Genomic DNA, 15,103 nt, shown 5'->3' with positions numbered 1-15,103 from the left:
AATTTATACATTAATTATCTCATTTCTCTTTTCCATCTATATTATTTTAATTTATATAAAAATTTATTTTCTATGTTTACAAATAAACTTGGGTCTCACACACCCACACATATATAAGCTTGGGTTATGTATAAAAGTCTGACATTGTTATTGTTATAAAATTTACGAACTTAGTTAGTTTTAACAATATTATTAAAATGTTTTTTATATTATTATTTTTTTAAAAATTAATATTAACCCATTACAAATCACGGTACAATTAACTAGTTGTTTATATATATGAACAAGCAGTTGTAGTTATTAGTAGATGTCAGGACAAGACGGTATTATAAAGGAATGGTTGTGTCTGTGGAGGTTGGGGAGCTGGGTTTCGGGACTCTTACTGCAATTTAACAACTACTCTGTGCCCTAGATTAGAAACCAAAAAGAGCGAGAGAGAGAGAGAGAGAGATAATTATGTTGGAGTGCAGGGGGGTTGGAATCGGAGGGATGATTATGGAAGAAATGCATCAAAACCAATCAGGAATTGGAATTGGAATTGGATTAGGAATGCAAGGGGGAGCCCAAGTTGTCTTGACTTCCGATCCCAAGCCTCGCCTCCGTTGGACTGCCGATCTTCACCAACGCTTCGTTGACGCTGTCTCTCAGCTCGGCGGTCCCAATAGTCTGTCCTCTTCTTCCTTTTCTTCTCATTTCTTCTCTCCTTTTGCTTAACTATTCATTTCTATTTCTACCAAACCTAACCTGGATGCCATCTGTTCGATAAAGGAATATTGCTTCTTTTACAATTCTTGATGATTTTTTTTGTTTTGTTTTGTTTTGTTTTGTTTTAGGGCTTAGGGTTTATTTAGACCTCTTATTATTATTATTATTATTATTATTATTATTATTATTATTAGTTGTAGTAGAACTAGTTGATTTGTGTCGGATAATGATTCCCCAGGCCCCAACAATACCATTCTCTTTTGTATTAGCATTCATCTAAAAAAAAAAAATAGAGAGAAAAGGTGCTTGCTTTTTGAAAACATGGACTAAATCCTCCATCTTTATTTGCTACTGTACTAAACTTGATTAGTAATTCTTTATTTATATGTAGATTTTAGAAACCTCCCATGGATCATCTCATCCAGTTATTTTTAGTATTATTAATAACAACAACATGCACTCCAATGGTTTGCAGAAGCCACCCCAAAGGCCATCTTGCGTACAATGAATGTCAAGGGATTGACCCTCTTTCATTTAAAGAGCCACCTTCAGGTTTTCATTCCCATTCCCTTTTGGTCAAAATTGATCTTTTATGGACCTAATTTTGATGCTCTAGTATAACGTTTCTTTCTGTGAAATCTGCAGAAATATAGGCTGGGTAAGCAATCGGGGAAGGATATGAGCGACACATTCAAAGATGGTAGGTCCTGTTATGATTTGCTGAATTTTCCTGTTATCTATCAATTTAACTAAAATTATATTTTTGCACGGATGTTTTTTTCTCTTAATAATAACGTTGATGCTGTCTCTCTCCCGCTCACATTTTCTCCATAATGCTATCTGCTGAGGGAAGAAATTTTCTATCATGATCTCCCTGATGTCCATCTTAAAGCATAAACTAACTTCTCCCCTTTTGCCTATGGAAGGATTATCTGGCTCGTATCTCTTAGAAAACCCTTGTACTGGCAACTCTTCTCTGAATATGACAGCTTCTGATGTGAATGAGTAAGAATTTCTTCTTCACTAAAAGCTAGTGATGGCAGTAAATTCTTGATTTTCCTGAATTATCTTAAGAGCATGTTTGTTTTTAGAGGTTATGAAGTCAAAGAGGCATTACGCGCACAAATGGAAGTGCAAAGCAAATTGCATCTACAAGTGGAGGTAAAGTTTCTTCCCCTGTATGAGAAATTAGCCTTGTGTTTCTGTTATCATACTTTTCTTTTTGGAAATAGATGTTGGTAGTGAGTGTTTGGAAGTGGGTTTTTGTTCGCCGAGCTTGAAATATAATTGATAATAATCAAGAACTCGTCTATTTTTATTTAGCTCGTGACAATTTTCATTCAGTTTCACCATATGCACAAAATGGTAACTAATTGGCGGTTGATAAAGAATTTTTCATCATCATTCTATTAGGAACTATTTCAAGTGGACTTTACATCTGGCTCTATACCTCTTTTGCTGAGGGGCTCTATGCACCAGCTGGCTGATCTTCAATGTTATTATGCAGGCTGAGAAGCACTTGCATATTCGCCTCGATGCAGAACGAAGATATCTGGCCATGCTCGAGAGAGCTTGTAAGATGCTTGCCGATCAATTTATTGGTGCTGCAGTTATTGATACAGATAGCCAGAAGGGGGTGGGAACCAAGACAACTAGAATTGCCTCTCGTGATCCACTTGGCTTTTACTCCTTACAAACCTCTGAGGTGGCTGAAGTGCATGGTCCAGAGGATGTACTGCCTGGTCTTCATCACCAAGGGGCTGATTGTTCTACCGAAAGCTGCCTGACTTCTAACGAGAGTCCTGGAGGTTTGAATTTGGAAGGATCTCCAGCTGGAGGGAAGAAAGGGATGCTGAGCTTGGAGTCAGCAACATCTTTGATCTGGGGTGAAACAAGAATGGGAAATGCAGAAGTTAATGCGACCCAAGTCAATTCCTATGGCGCCTCTCTGTATGGAATATGGAATTGAAAAACCCGGGATTATCATCTTATGTGATCAAGTAAGATTCTCCTGTTCGACCAAGCGAATGAATGCAGATCCGGTCATGCGGAGAAGTTGACAGGCAGAAATATGTGGTGGAGATGGCTTGTTTCGTACGTGTAAATTCAAATTGCGAATCATTAACAGGATTATGCGATTTCTTGCCAATCACTCTCACACTTTTGCTGATTAAATTGCCTACTAGTTACGTTAAACTAGCATTGTCACTATATATATTCATCATCTTCTCATAAAAATACAGTCTCACTTGAAAGAAAGAAAGAAAAGAACTGTTCTGATGACTTAATTTGATATAAACGATGCGTGGAATGGGAATGAGGTGGTGTTAATGAAAGCAGCCATCTCTTGCTGTGAAAGATGATGCGCTATTCAGGAAAAAGATGACTTGGTAACAAGAATGCGATTAATACAAGCCATGGAAGATCAAAAGATCTTGTCTGCAGATGGATGGTTACCTGGTGGTCATACGAGTAGCTTAATTAGAGAGAGGAGTAATAAATAGAGTATGAACTATGAAGAGAGAATGGATACGGGAAGGGAAGTACAATAAAGCGAAGAGGCGTACGGTCGGCCAGGCAAGGAAAGTGGGGAGAAGAAGAAGAAGAAGAAGAGCAAAGTTGTTATAAGGAAAAGGGACAGGGAATTTGACGGAATATCCATTCTCTCATTTTTAAAGGGGAGAGAAAAACGGAATATGACAAATGAAGATTCCGTGAGAAGGCCGGTTGTCCTCACTCGCGTTTCCAATCCTGTGCTTCGCTGTCATGCATTGTATTATCTTCGTATTTATCAAACATGATGCATACCAGTTAATAACAACTTTGCCCTTCATTAACACCCCCAAAATAAAAATAAAATAAAAACCTAGTGTCCGCGGCCCGCTAGAACGCCTCTCCCATAATAAATAAATATTGCCCTCCATGCTCCTGATTTTTTTATTAGTGTGAGTATTCCAGTTAATTTAAATGCATCTTAATTAATTTTATAGTTTTTTTTCTTTTATTTACTATTGTAGACAAACAATTCTGGATGATGGGGTTTGAAGGCTCAAATTCACTCGAGGGTTCTCAAACACAGCTTATTTATTTATTTATCTTAAAAGAAAAAGAAAAGGAGGAAGAAGAAGGGAAAGGCTAGGAGAAGAAAGAAAGTAAAACAAAAGAAAACAATCGTGTGACTGTGTGGTGGTCCTTTGGGTCAAGCATTTCCAACTCCCCCCCACCCCAACCCTCTCTCTCATTCAAAAAAAAAAAAAAAAACCCCCTTCCCAATCCGTCTCTTTCTTTATCCATCTATCAAGCAGCGTTGTTGATTAACACAGCGCGAAAGAGAGATTATATTTTAATATTATTATCACTCATAGATTCTACAATCAATCGATCAACCATCAATATTAGGATTAGGGAAAGCAGCAGCAGCAGCTCCTCCTCCTCCGAAATCCCAGCAAGATCAGCAGCAACGGCATATGGGATGGACTGACAGAGTCCAGCAATTGAGATATGGATCTGGGTAGGTCCCTCTATCCCTGCCTTCTCATCCTTCTTTTCCTTGTATATTCCAGCTCCCAATCTCTCCTTCTTGACTCTTTATTCCTTAAAATTGCCTCCCGTACATCTTGGTCTTCTCCTCATCTCTCTCGATTGCTAATTATATACTTGCTCTCTCTCTGTAATGAAAGAAACAAACCCTAATTACTACAAACTCCTAATTTGTTTCTGCTTCTAATATTCCTCCTCCAGGCTCCACTTCAGTTTCGGAGACATTGTTATTTCAGATTTCTTACATCAATTGTTTGTTTGTTTGTTGCTTGATCGCTAATTGCTATGTTATTTATTGTCATTTACAGATACAGCCACACACTCTTACTGATTTACTGTATATCATGATATGACACCGACTGCATTGGCTTATCTTTCTATTAATTAGGTTACCTTGCTTCTTCACTGTTCCCTTGATTATTTTCTTTGTTACAAGTTTTGTTGATTTTTTATTTTTTTTTTAAAACTCAGCAGCAGCAGCAGCAAATTTTTCCTATGATATGATTATCCCTTAACGACCGTCTCTTATTTTATGACTAACAAACAGACAATCCAAAACACCTGCTTCTGTTAGGCTACCACAACATCTTAGTCATGTCTTTTATTTTGGTTGCTTCTGGTGTTTTAACTTCTAACCCTCAAATCCATTAGCTGCAATTTTGCTCCACATCACCTTACTCGCCTAAGGAAAGAACATTGTGGGAGATGCAAGCAGAGATATTATTGGGGATCAGTTGTACTCCCAATTACTCCCTTTTCTTTAACTTAGTTTTCAACAACCTGAATTACCAAATAAAAGTTCAACTCTTTCTTGAGTGATTTAGCATCTTTAAGGTTTAGGGTGTGGAATATAAATATTATAAATAAATTAATGCTGCACATGCTTATATCCAAGAACCATTGATATGCCTAGTGGTTAAACTAGTGATTTTTCTGTACTATCGCCAGGACCTTAGTACTTCTTGTGGCCAGCTCTGTTTCTAAATTCCCTATTCATTTAAAAGTAGCGTAAGGGAGTAAATTTTTGTCAAATGTCAGGGTTTTGGTTTTCACTTCATGGTGGAGATTTAATGGAAGGAAAAGATCTCTGAGCCTTAGGATATGGCCCCTTGTTAAAAATTAGCATGCTGGATATGTATAATAATCTTTTTTTTGGTTGTTATAAAAGTTCATGACTATGGTTAATAATAAGAACGCACCCTCCATGCAACCATGTTTTCTTCCATCGCTTTCCTGTTTATAAAATTTCAACCATGCTTCCTCTGCTTCACTCTAGATGGATATTTTATCTTCTTAAGTGTCATTGTTTTTCCAAATGCAAGCCATACTTAAATAGGAAGATGACACTGCTTTTCTCATTCCTTTTTCTTACCTCCTGGGTTTTGTGGTTATAGATGAATGACATATGTATCAGCTGGAGAGTGTTCCTAGTTCACGTTTCCTACATAAAAACTCATTAGTTAATGATCAACATTTAGATTGTGAAGCTATGACAATGGATCCCATCAATGGAGGGAACAGTCTCAACAACAATCCTAATCTTGCCTCAAAGCAACGATTGCGTTGGACTCATGAGCTTCACGAACGCTTTGTTGATGCTGTGGCTCAGCTTGGTGGGCCAGATCGTAAGTCTCATCAACATCCACCTGGCTGGTCTTTTATTTCTAGCTGTGATTTTTTTTTTGTTAGTTTTTAGACTCCATTTATCAATTTTTTTTTTTCAAATATATTCTTTATAAAGCATCAAAAGAGCTTAAATCAGTGAATTTTTTTTTCTCCATGCAACTCTTAGGCGTCTCATGCATGTAATTGACAGGTTGGTTGTTTGAAGAGAATTTTTACTTGTCATTGGATAGGTTGTTAAGCATTTTGTCATCTTTTGCCATTTTGACTGATGGAAGGGGCCAAATAAAAAGAGATGCACTTGCCAGATAAAAGGAAAAGTTCCCTCCTCTTCTTGAAAGAGATGCAGTTTTAGTGTTGCAATGCTTTTGGATAACTAAAGCTACTTACAGATTTTGCATACAGTTGATCATATATTGTAAAAAAATAAAATAAAAAAAATAAGCCCCCTCTGTGTACATTAGCTCACGAACAAAATGGATACTCAATCACTTGTCTTAGTGCTCTCATTTGATTAAAATTCCTTCTGAAGTAGGAGATTTGGGTATTTAATTGTGTGAGAAACCAACTGAGACTTATAACTCAATATAACTGCATGGAAATGCAGATAAGATGTTCAAAACATTTCATAAATTTATTGAACAAATAAGGTGTTGAATAATTACTTCTTTTGTTGTTGAATTCTTTTACTTCTCTCTCCAGGGGCTACACCTAAAGGTGTTCTCAGAGTCATGGGTGTGCAAGGCTTAACAATTTACCATGTTAAAAGCCATTTACAGGCATATAAACTCCATTCTCATCCTATTTGAAACTTCAAATTCGCTTTTCTTTGATTATTTTCTTTAATATCATTTAATGACCACGATCTCCTGATGTGTTCAGAAATATCGACTTGCAAAATACCTTCCTGACTCCTCATCTGATGGTAAGCCCATCTGATCTCTGCTGTTTATATGCTTAGTTGCTCATGCACGCCACACTAGTTGTGCATTGTTTAACATATCCTTGTGTAAAAAATATTGTTTCTGATTCAAATGACAATGGTAATGCAAGGGAAAAAAGTGGACAAGAAGGAAACAGGGGATGTGCTTTCCAATTCAGATGGTTCATCGTAAGTGGAACTCTCTCTTCTCTTCTCTGCTTTCTTTTTGTTATTCAAAATCATTTTATTCAAAGAATCATGTGTTGTGGATATCTTTTGGACACTCTGGACAGAAGAATTTGGTTTTGCTCCATATCCTATAAAACACTTGGACACCTTGGCCTCAAAGGCAAGACTCACAAGTAGTATATTTCGTAATTTGTTTTGAATCATTTAGAAAATGGGCTTGAGCTATTTGGGGATTCTTGTTTGCAGTGGAATGCAAATTACAGAAGCACTCAAGCTGCAGATGGAGGTGCAAAAGCGTCTACATGAGCAATTGGAGGCATGTTTTTCCTTGCTACCAGGCATCCAATTAGTTCATTTATTATCATTTTTTCTCTCTCTCATCATTATGATCTTTTATCACCAACTTAGGCTTTCAAACTCCTGCTTGAATGAGGAAAAAGAAATAACCCAAGTCAGTTGATGTTTTTGGAACATGGAAATCATAGCAAGATACCAATTCTTACCATCTTGTTTATTTAACTATGAAACTTAAATATTTTGCTGCACCTACGTGTGTGGAAACTTTTCTATGCACAGTAGTCCCTGCTTGTAATTTAAGGTCTAACCTCAGTGTAATCAAAGCTTTATGCCCAGCCCTATTCTTACCAGCATGCATTTTCTGTTTGTTTTGAACATAACAGGTGCAGAGACAGCTACAATTACGCATAGAAGCCCAAGGGAAGTATTTGAAGAAGATAATTGAAGAGCAACAACGATTGAGCGGAGTTCTTGAAGATGTGCCTGGTTCAGGGGTATCTGCCCCAGTATCAGGTGACTACTGCCCAGAAGCTGACAACAAAACAGACCCAGCAACCCCTGCCCCAACTGCGGAATCGCCCCTCCAAGACAAGGTTGCCAAGGAATGTGCCCCAACAAAGAGCCTTTCAATTGATGAATCATTCTCCTCTCAGCACGAGCCATTAACACCAGATTCACGTTGCAATACTGGTTCCCCAGCAGAGAGCCCTAGAGGTGAGAGGTCACTGAAGAAGCAAATGGTAAGCATGGGTGTAGCATTTGGTAAACAAGAGATGGTTCTTACACACCAGATACTGGAGTCGAGCTTAAATTCCTATCCACAACCGCACTCTGCCTTCTTGGCCAGAGAGCAATTCGATCCTTCATCTGGGTTATCAATGGGAAACGAAGATCAATCGGAGGTCTTAGGCAGTGACCTTTAGTTTTACTGGCTGCATGATGTGTACCCTTGTTGAAACTTTTCACTTTGCCATGTCTGTAATTTTAAACCTATCTTTAATCCGGTCAAACAAAGTGATGGTAGATGTTTGGAGATGATTAGGTTCAGCTAAACGAAAAGCAATATAAATGAGGGTGAATTTGGTTTAAGTAACTGCAATAGCCTTCCTAACGATTGCAATCATGAAGCGGTCTCTAAGCCACTAAATTTCGTTCATATGTGACTACGCTCCGCAGCAAATGGTCACAGGTCAGCTCTGCTTCGGCTTCTACGATGAATGACAGACTCCTGTTTATCTAAATTCACCTTTTTGATCCTCAACAGTAAACAACTTTCCACGCCATCAAGATTGTAAAGATAAAAAAGAGGACCAAATCGCGCCAAGATATCAGAGGAGAAAATCAATGCCTACCAGCTAAAAAAGTGGTGCGGATGAAAAGCACAACAATTCAAACTTGGAGGTGGATTATGAACACATGTTTCTATGGTACAGAAGCTGTCATGAAGAACAATGCCTTTGGTGGTTTCCCCTCCTTAGAATGCAATGTCGTAGACGTTTGCTGAAAGCCTCAAGCTTTTCAAATTTCTCACCCTTGAGCTTCTTCGGCACTGTGAGAGCTTTCTTCTTCTTCTTCTTCTCCTTCTTCTCCTCCTCCTTTGCTGGGTCTGGAGATTTTTGTTGTATGCTTCTTAGAGGTGTTGCAAATGCCTTTAGAGTCATCTAAATACAAAAAGAAAATGTAAAGGATGCCTTTCTTAGCGCTATATTATGGAGATTAGCAAATTATGTAGCTGGCATTAAATGCATCAATCTTACAGTGGTTCTCAGTTCTTTTAACAGATGCATAACAAATATCCATGTTTTTTCCCCCAGTAGGGAGGGGTGGTGTTTGAGTGAGTACAAGGTGCCCATGCTTTTGATTATCAAATGGAAACCTTTGAACTACACTAGGCCAGATCAACTGAAATGACAGCCATTCTTCATGTTTATACAAACAAGGAAAAGAGGTGAAACGGGAGGGTGCAAGTTGGTGTTGAAATGAACCAATGATAAGACCCAGGGAAAAACATGAAAGAGAAAGAGATGCGACCTCATGGCTATTGTCCACAGCTCTGCATTCAGAAGGATATTCTTCATCACTGCCTCCCAGGGAGGAGCATCTTCCCCAACTCTCTCTATTAGAGCTTGTATATGAGCAACAGTCCTCACTCTGGCCATTTGACTTTCCCTGTAGAATCATACATCCCACATCCAGTCAAAGATCAGTTAAAAACAACAGAGTTCTCCAGAAAGGGTTTCTGTTAAAACTACAACCCAGTTTTTAGTGTTTAAGTTTCTGTTGAATGAGATCACCTGCAAATTTGATGACTCATCGCTGCAAGGCCCAGCATTTTCGTTAGCCACAGACTCCTGAATCATCGACAAAATAACATAAATTTAACACAAAATAAATAATAAGGAAAAGATTAATTATGCACAAAAGAGAAGGTAGATACCACTATATTAGCAAACGGTGCAATTTCATAGAGAAGTTCGCTCACAGGTTTCTTGGTTGGAATGCTAGGAGGAACAGAAGAAGAACTTGCAACATCGGTACAGGCTGAACGTAGGCCTGTGATTATCTCGTATAGGAGGCTCTAAGAAGGAAAAAAAAGAGGGGGGGGGGGGGGGCGCAAATAATGTTAGTTTATATAAATATCTCAAAGATAAAAGAGAAAAAATAAAAAAGGCTATAAGTTATCATTCATCATGCTGGTGTGAAGGAGCACTATCATTTTTCCAATCCTTTTGGGCAGTAGATGCATTGCCAACTCTCAAGTAGTTGTCATGGGTAGTTTTAAAGTAATGATATAACAGTACAAGCACAATGAGTTTTCATACGCAAAGCACTTATGTTGACTAAACAGTTGTAAGACATTATTGACTAGTTATGGTCATGATGTGCCTTGATATTTGCAAGAGATCTCACAAATGAATAAATAACAACAGATTTTACATATAAATCGGATAAAAAAAACCATAAATAAATATTAAAATAAAATTGATAGAATTAACAGGTATAATGCACAGCCACCCGATGGATGTGACACCCAGCTTGCTAAATTTCAAGCTACCATAATGGCCTCTCAGTAGCAAGCTAGTGTAATGGAGCAAAAGTCGAGATGCTTAATTAGACAGAGATTCTAAGAAGCACAGAGCACAGATATGTTAAAGAAATTGGTGCAGACAACAGAAAAAGAAAGAGATAGCAAAGGTCTTAGGCTTGCTAACTACCAAAATCACCAACTGAGCTGTAGTTCATGTTTAAATTGTTTACAATGGCTAGATATGGAGATCACCTCATCCATGCCAGCACTGACTTTCAAATCACCCAAATCATAATATCTCTCAAGCTTATTTGAAGAAGCTGAAGTTTGAGGAGGGTGAAGGATGTTGAAAAAGAAAATGGAAACCGAATCATAATAAAACTGTGGTCGAGAAGAGTTGTGGTCCCCATCAAATTTTATAATGTTTTTATCCCCCTGCAAAAGATGGAAACTTAGTTAATTTGTCGAAGATGAGTTAATATGGTTTGCTAAGAATGACAACTTTAGAATGATAATTACTGCATAGGAGTTAAAGATGAGGTCAGCATGGTGGGGTTGAATGAATTTGTCCTCGCTAGCATGCCCAAATAGAGCAGGAATGAATGTTTTGGGTGCTGCCTGTGAGAATCAAAAGGCATTAATATCTTTTCATCATATAAGAAACAAAGCATTCAGCATATTAATAAAAATGGGTGTATTGAGTTCATAACATAGAAATAAACAAAAATAACACTCCTGAATGGAAAGAAGCCATGTACAATCGACAAAATTTAGGCTTTTTTTTCCGGTGGGGATACTATAAGAGCCATAGCAGGGTGGTATGAACACAACATTTAACAATCTAAGAAACAGAGACATACCTTTAGGCAGTTAAGATCCATAATATCAAATTTTGCCTTCTTCTGAATCACCCGTCGCATGTACTGTACAGCCATCTTAACCTGATTGCAACAGAAAGTGTAAAAAGTAGCAATTGTATAAGCCGGACATAAAGGGAGAAAATTATGTGTTGAAACTCCAACTAACTTCATATCTCTTGATTGGTTATGTGTGATCAACAAAGATGAAATTAACAACATCCAAACCCCAAAAAATTCCTACAACCACACTGGAGAAATCCTCAAAGACACAGATACAAATACTTCAATGGGTAAGGAAAATAACAGTAAAAAACTCCAAGGCCTGGGAGCCTAGCCAGTTAAATGGTTGCATGCAGTATGCAGACAATTTTTTAACTTCAAGATTGGTCAGTGAAGATGCTACATACAGTTATCCAATTCAAAAGGAAATGCAAATTACAATACTAACACCAATAAATTGCAAAAGTAACAGAAAGAACAATTGACAAAACCAAACAAAACAATATATAAAAAGTATTGGTGTACGAAGAGTGGCTAGAGCTTCCAACAGTAAGGGGCAAAACAAAAGATAGAGAGACAGATCCATACTGTAAATTTTGGAAGCCTGATTTTGTACACATCAACAAGTTCCATCATTAGATCAAATAAATTTGCAAAGGCACTATCCAGAACCATCCCAGCTATAGATGGATCTTCTGCTCCATAAAGAAGGCTGAATAATATCACAGAAAAATCACTTATCAGCTTGTTAGGAGTCCTTAAATAGGTATTTAGCATCTCAGTTTTGTCCTCTCTTTTTTCTTTATTTTTTTTTTAATCTGACACTCTCAAGACATCAAGAAGGTGATCCAGTAAACATAAAAATAAAACAGTACCTAGTGACTGCACCCATGGATCGTCCCCAGAGGCCTATACGTGATATTTGTTTGTTGCTTCTTAGATACGAGACCACTACTTTGAGGTCATCTCTCTGTCACAGGGGCAAAGAAGCATGCAAAAAATGAGGGAGGCCATGTTACATATGAACATAATAAAGCAGGGACGTACCTCATGCCAACCAAGGCTCACATAATCACCATCCGATAAGCCAGAACCCGAAAAATCAAGAGCAAAAACAGTGATATTTGAAGGAAGAAGAATTACAGCAGCCTCATTTGCATCTGCTCTACATCCACTGCATTGTTGTGCAGGTTGGTAATTGAGTAAGTTTTCCACCCTTGAACACTATCTAACAACTACTAATTCAAGGAAAGGATGAGGAAACACAATTCACTGTTATATACACTCACAGTACATTTCAATGCAGATATAGATATTATAACTTAGTCCATGCTGACTTTGTTGTTGTGTCAAATTGAGCACATTAATCCCAAAACAGGTTAAGGGAGAAGACTTTTAGTATAATGACAGCAAGTGCAAAACTGCTTTAATCATATGGATGCAAATGATGTCACAGAAACCTGGTGGTGCATTGCATCAGAGTCCAGAAGTAGTGAAAAGTAGGCTAAGGTGCTGTGTGGTCCCAGAAAATAAGAAGCCACATTAATGCCTGAATATGAGCAATATAAAGCAGTTCCCCATTGTTTAGTGGAGGGGTGCGGGTATGAAGTTAGCTGGAGAGAGTGGGATTAGTTTCAGGACATGAAATTCCAGGTCTTCGATGAGGAAGTGAATAAAGTCAGTGGATTTGATTGTGGGGAAGAGAGCCAACATGGCCTTATTGTAAAACCAGACTTTCAAGTTAAAAGAATGTTAATATAGAATTGAGTAGCAATAATGATATGATTCAAGCAAGGTCAAATTTTGATTTTGACGTAAAATGTGTAACTATCCAGTTTTACGGCAACAATTATAATTCTCAGTGCGATCATTAGATTGAACTGAAATTTTACGTAAAATCTCCTGACATATTGTCCTACCTTGGGTTAAAATTTCAAGTCAATCAAAGTTTTGGAAAGCACCCCAATATTAGTCAAGGCTGTATGAATTTTGTTATTTATTTCCTTTTGACTTGTGAACTTCCTATTTGATTATGATTCTTTTTCTAAAAGGATGCGGCAGTTTGTTTTAGAAATTCAACCATAAAAAGAATATAAAGAAACAAAGGAGAAGATTCATGCAGCCTACCTTAATACTTTGGTACTAAGGCTTACTTAAGTTGAGTGGCCAGACTACATAGAGGCAAAATTACATGGAACAGTCAGATGATTTTTGCCTACCTGTTTCCATGACAGTATATAACGCAAGGAAGGTGAGTATCTTCAGGTAAAGGCGAAGGCAAGTAATGACTGCATCGCAAGGTATGACCCCTTGCATTGGTAAGCTGAAAGCAAGCAAAAACACAAAGCCATCAGGCTTAGAAAATAGAACCATCATTGAGGAAAAGCAAGGCATAAAAGGCAGTAACTAGGAAAGATAGGAGTGAAAATTAGCGTGAACTGATCATGCCCGTGCTTGCCTCCAAGTCTTGTCTCTTGTATGCTCTACCAGCAAGAGTGAAATCCTTCTCCCATAAATACTGATCTGGATTGTAATCCGCCCTGTACAAGAATATATGGAGATGAGCCAAATATTCAAAAAGAAGCATATCTTGATTAAAGAAAAAGGTGAACAGAAATAGCAGTGAAAATGAGGGTACCTGGGAGGGCGAATTACAAAATTGATGAACTGATCAATCATATCATAGAACTAAACTTGGTTTCCAATTGGGCATATCCAAAAGTATATCCTTCCCTCCGAAAAAATGGAACAAACTTGAGGCAAAACCAGTGAGTGAGCGATGAAGAGAAGCTCAAGTCAACCACCCATTTACTTGTCTAATTCACCTCATACCAATTTTCAGGGTTTTCCTTTTTTTATTTTTTTTTATTTTGAGTAAGAGAATGTGACCATGTCTGTGACTTCCTGAAAGCAAAAGGAAAAGGAAAGGGAAAATTTATCAGGGGATCTCAAGAGGAAGGAAAATTAGAATCTCAATTCCTCAACTAGCTAAGCCAATCTATCATGCTTGCAAAGGAGAACGGAAAAAAATAATCAGATCTTAGAACATTAAAGACCTCAAACAACAAACAGCCATTCGTGAATTATTCTAAAAAAGGAAACTTGACCGAGTAAAAGTTGAAACAAAATGAAATCTTTATGAAAATGGTTTCCTTAAGACCTCAGAGAGAGAGAGAGAGAGAGCAAGTTGTCGTCTTTAATGACAAAAATGTAGACTAATGACAGCCAAAAAAGAAGAGGAGGAGGAGGAAGAAGCTTTTTGACCTCGTTGCTTGCTGTCAGGGTTGTGGTTGGGTCGTTGCCGGAAACTGGGGGTGGAAGAGTTTAAGAGAGGAGAGGACAGAAAGGCACAGCTTACCAAATCACTTTCTTCTCTTTTTGTTTGATTGGATGTTTCTTCTTCCTCTTCTTCCCCTTTTTTTTTTTATCTTTTATTTTATACACTATAAGTACCTGTGTTATATTCATCCATTTGCATTATTCAAGGAATAATAATGATAATAAATAAATAATAAAAGAGATAGAGAGTGAGGGAAAGAGTCCAAATCTTTATTACATTTACTAGGATTTTTACTTACATCCACCCATGTATGTATCAATGGGTGTCTGCGTGTGTCTCCGTCCTGCTCTTTTAACCTTTAACAAGGCTCTTCCTCCTAGGAGATGAGCGTGTTCTTATGGAGTGCTTAGATTTGATTTCTAGTTGTACAGCTAACTGAATCACGAGCACCCCTACTGTCCATTCACATGACCTTCCTTCCACCTTTTTTTTTTTTTTTTCCCAATCCGATGTATCAACACTGAAGTATGTGTGTTGTTGTTGTTTAAATAAATAAATATAATAAAGAAAACAACAAATTCCCGAGCTTTTGAACAAGAAATCTATACATCTCAACATGGATTGGGAAAAAAATAAAAAAAAAAGCCTAGCATGTAAGG

At 37.6% G+C, this 15,103-nt stretch overlaps 3 protein-coding genes across 8 annotated transcripts; 2 read left to right on the top strand and 1 right to left on the bottom strand.

Annotated features, from left to right (window-relative positions):
• The first annotated feature begins 293 nt into the window (after positions 1–293).
• On the top strand, positions 294–2,943 carry LOC105136440 (uncharacterized). Its single transcript, XM_011041790.1, has 6 exons — positions 294–664; positions 1,181–1,257; positions 1,351–1,405; positions 1,632–1,710; positions 1,797–1,866; positions 2,213–2,943. Exons 1-6 carry the CDS (start codon positions 457–459, stop codon positions 2,672–2,674), a joined length of 951 nt encoding a protein of 316 aa, XP_011040092.1. The 5' UTR covers positions 294–456; the 3' UTR covers positions 2,675–2,943.
• Positions 2,944–3,736: 793 nt separating this feature from the next.
• LOC105136439 (myb family transcription factor APL-like) lies at positions 3,737–8,369 on the top strand. 4 transcript variants are annotated; one of them, XM_011041788.1, is made up of 7 exons: positions 3,737–4,216; positions 5,724–5,870; positions 6,571–6,647; positions 6,751–6,793; positions 6,922–6,979; positions 7,226–7,295; positions 7,660–8,369. In XM_011041788.1, exons 1-7 carry the CDS (start codon positions 4,207–4,209, stop codon positions 8,197–8,199), a joined length of 945 nt encoding a protein of 314 aa, XP_011040090.1. In that variant the 5' UTR covers positions 3,737–4,206; the 3' UTR covers positions 8,200–8,369. The 4 variants fall into 4 exon arrangements, with proteins under 4 accessions (XP_011040090.1, XP_011040089.1, XP_011040088.1 ...); XM_011041787.1 differs by having other exon boundaries at positions 5,640–5,870; positions 6,931–6,979; XM_011041786.1 differs by having other exon boundaries at positions 3,738–4,216; positions 5,640–5,870.
• A 179-nt stretch (positions 8,370–8,548) lies between these two features.
• On the bottom strand, positions 8,549–14,626 carry LOC105136438 (alpha/beta-Hydrolases superfamily protein). 3 transcript variants are annotated; one of them, XM_011041783.1, is made up of 14 exons: positions 14,429–14,626; positions 13,803–14,068; positions 13,623–13,704; positions 13,384–13,487; positions 12,212–12,338; positions 12,040–12,134; positions 11,753–11,876; positions 11,165–11,245; positions 10,824–10,922; positions 10,557–10,739; positions 9,714–9,854; positions 9,571–9,627; positions 9,308–9,445; positions 8,549–8,937 (listed from the first exon to the last, which is right to left on the bottom strand). In XM_011041783.1, the coding sequence occupies exons 2-14, from the start codon at positions 13,841–13,843 to the stop codon at positions 8,716–8,718; spliced, it is 1,494 nt and encodes a 497-aa protein (XP_011040085.1). In that variant the 5' UTR covers positions 13,844–14,068; positions 14,429–14,626; the 3' UTR covers positions 8,549–8,715. The 3 variants fall into 3 exon arrangements, with proteins under 3 accessions (XP_011040085.1, XP_011040086.1, XP_011040087.1); XM_011041784.1 differs by having other exon boundaries at positions 8,549–8,925; positions 14,429–14,617; XM_011041785.1 differs by having other exon boundaries at positions 9,759–9,854; positions 14,429–14,617.
• Between the last annotated feature and the right edge of the window lie 477 nt (positions 14,627–15,103).

This window comes from Populus euphratica, unplaced genomic scaffold (assembly GCF_000495115.2).
Source record: "Populus euphratica unplaced genomic scaffold, PopEup_1.0 scaffold142.1, whole genome shotgun sequence".
Taxonomy (NCBI): domain Eukaryota; kingdom Viridiplantae; phylum Streptophyta; class Magnoliopsida; order Malpighiales; family Salicaceae; genus Populus; species Populus euphratica.
Note: the sequence above shows the minus strand (reverse complement) of the source record. Positions and strands in the feature narration are given on the sequence as shown.

Coding starts and splice junctions, on each gene's coding strand:
- LOC105136440 (XM_011041790.1), top strand. CDS start 457: ATGTTGGAGTGCAGGGGGGTTGGAATCGGAGGGATGATTATGGAAGAA. Junction 665..1,180: donor TCAGCTCGGCGGTCCCAATA/GTCTGTCCTCTT, acceptor AATGGTTTGCAG/AAGCCACCCCAAAGGCCATC. Junction 1,867..2,212: donor AATTGCATCTACAAGTGGAG/GTAAAGTTTCTT, acceptor GTTATTATGCAG/GCTGAGAAGCACTTGCATAT.
- LOC105136439 (XM_011041786.1), top strand. CDS start 5,651: ATGTATCAGCTGGAGAGTGTTCCTAGTTCACGTTTCCTACATAAAAAC. Junction 6,648..6,750: donor ATGTTAAAAGCCATTTACAG/GCATATAAACTC, acceptor TGATGTGTTCAG/AAATATCGACTTGCAAAATA. Junction 7,296..7,659: donor GTCTACATGAGCAATTGGAG/GCATGTTTTTCC, acceptor TGAACATAACAG/GTGCAGAGACAGCTACAATT.
- LOC105136438 (XM_011041783.1), bottom strand. CDS start 13,843: ATGATTGATCAGTTCATCAATTTTGTAATTCGCCCTCCCAG. Junction 13,488..13,622: donor ACAAGAGACAAGACTTGGAG/GCAAGCACGGGC, acceptor GCTTGCTTTCAG/CTTACCAATGCAAGGGGTCA. Junction 10,740..10,823: donor TCATCTTTAACTCCTATGCA/GTAATTATCATT, acceptor CATCTTTTGCAG/GGGGATAAAAACATTATAAA.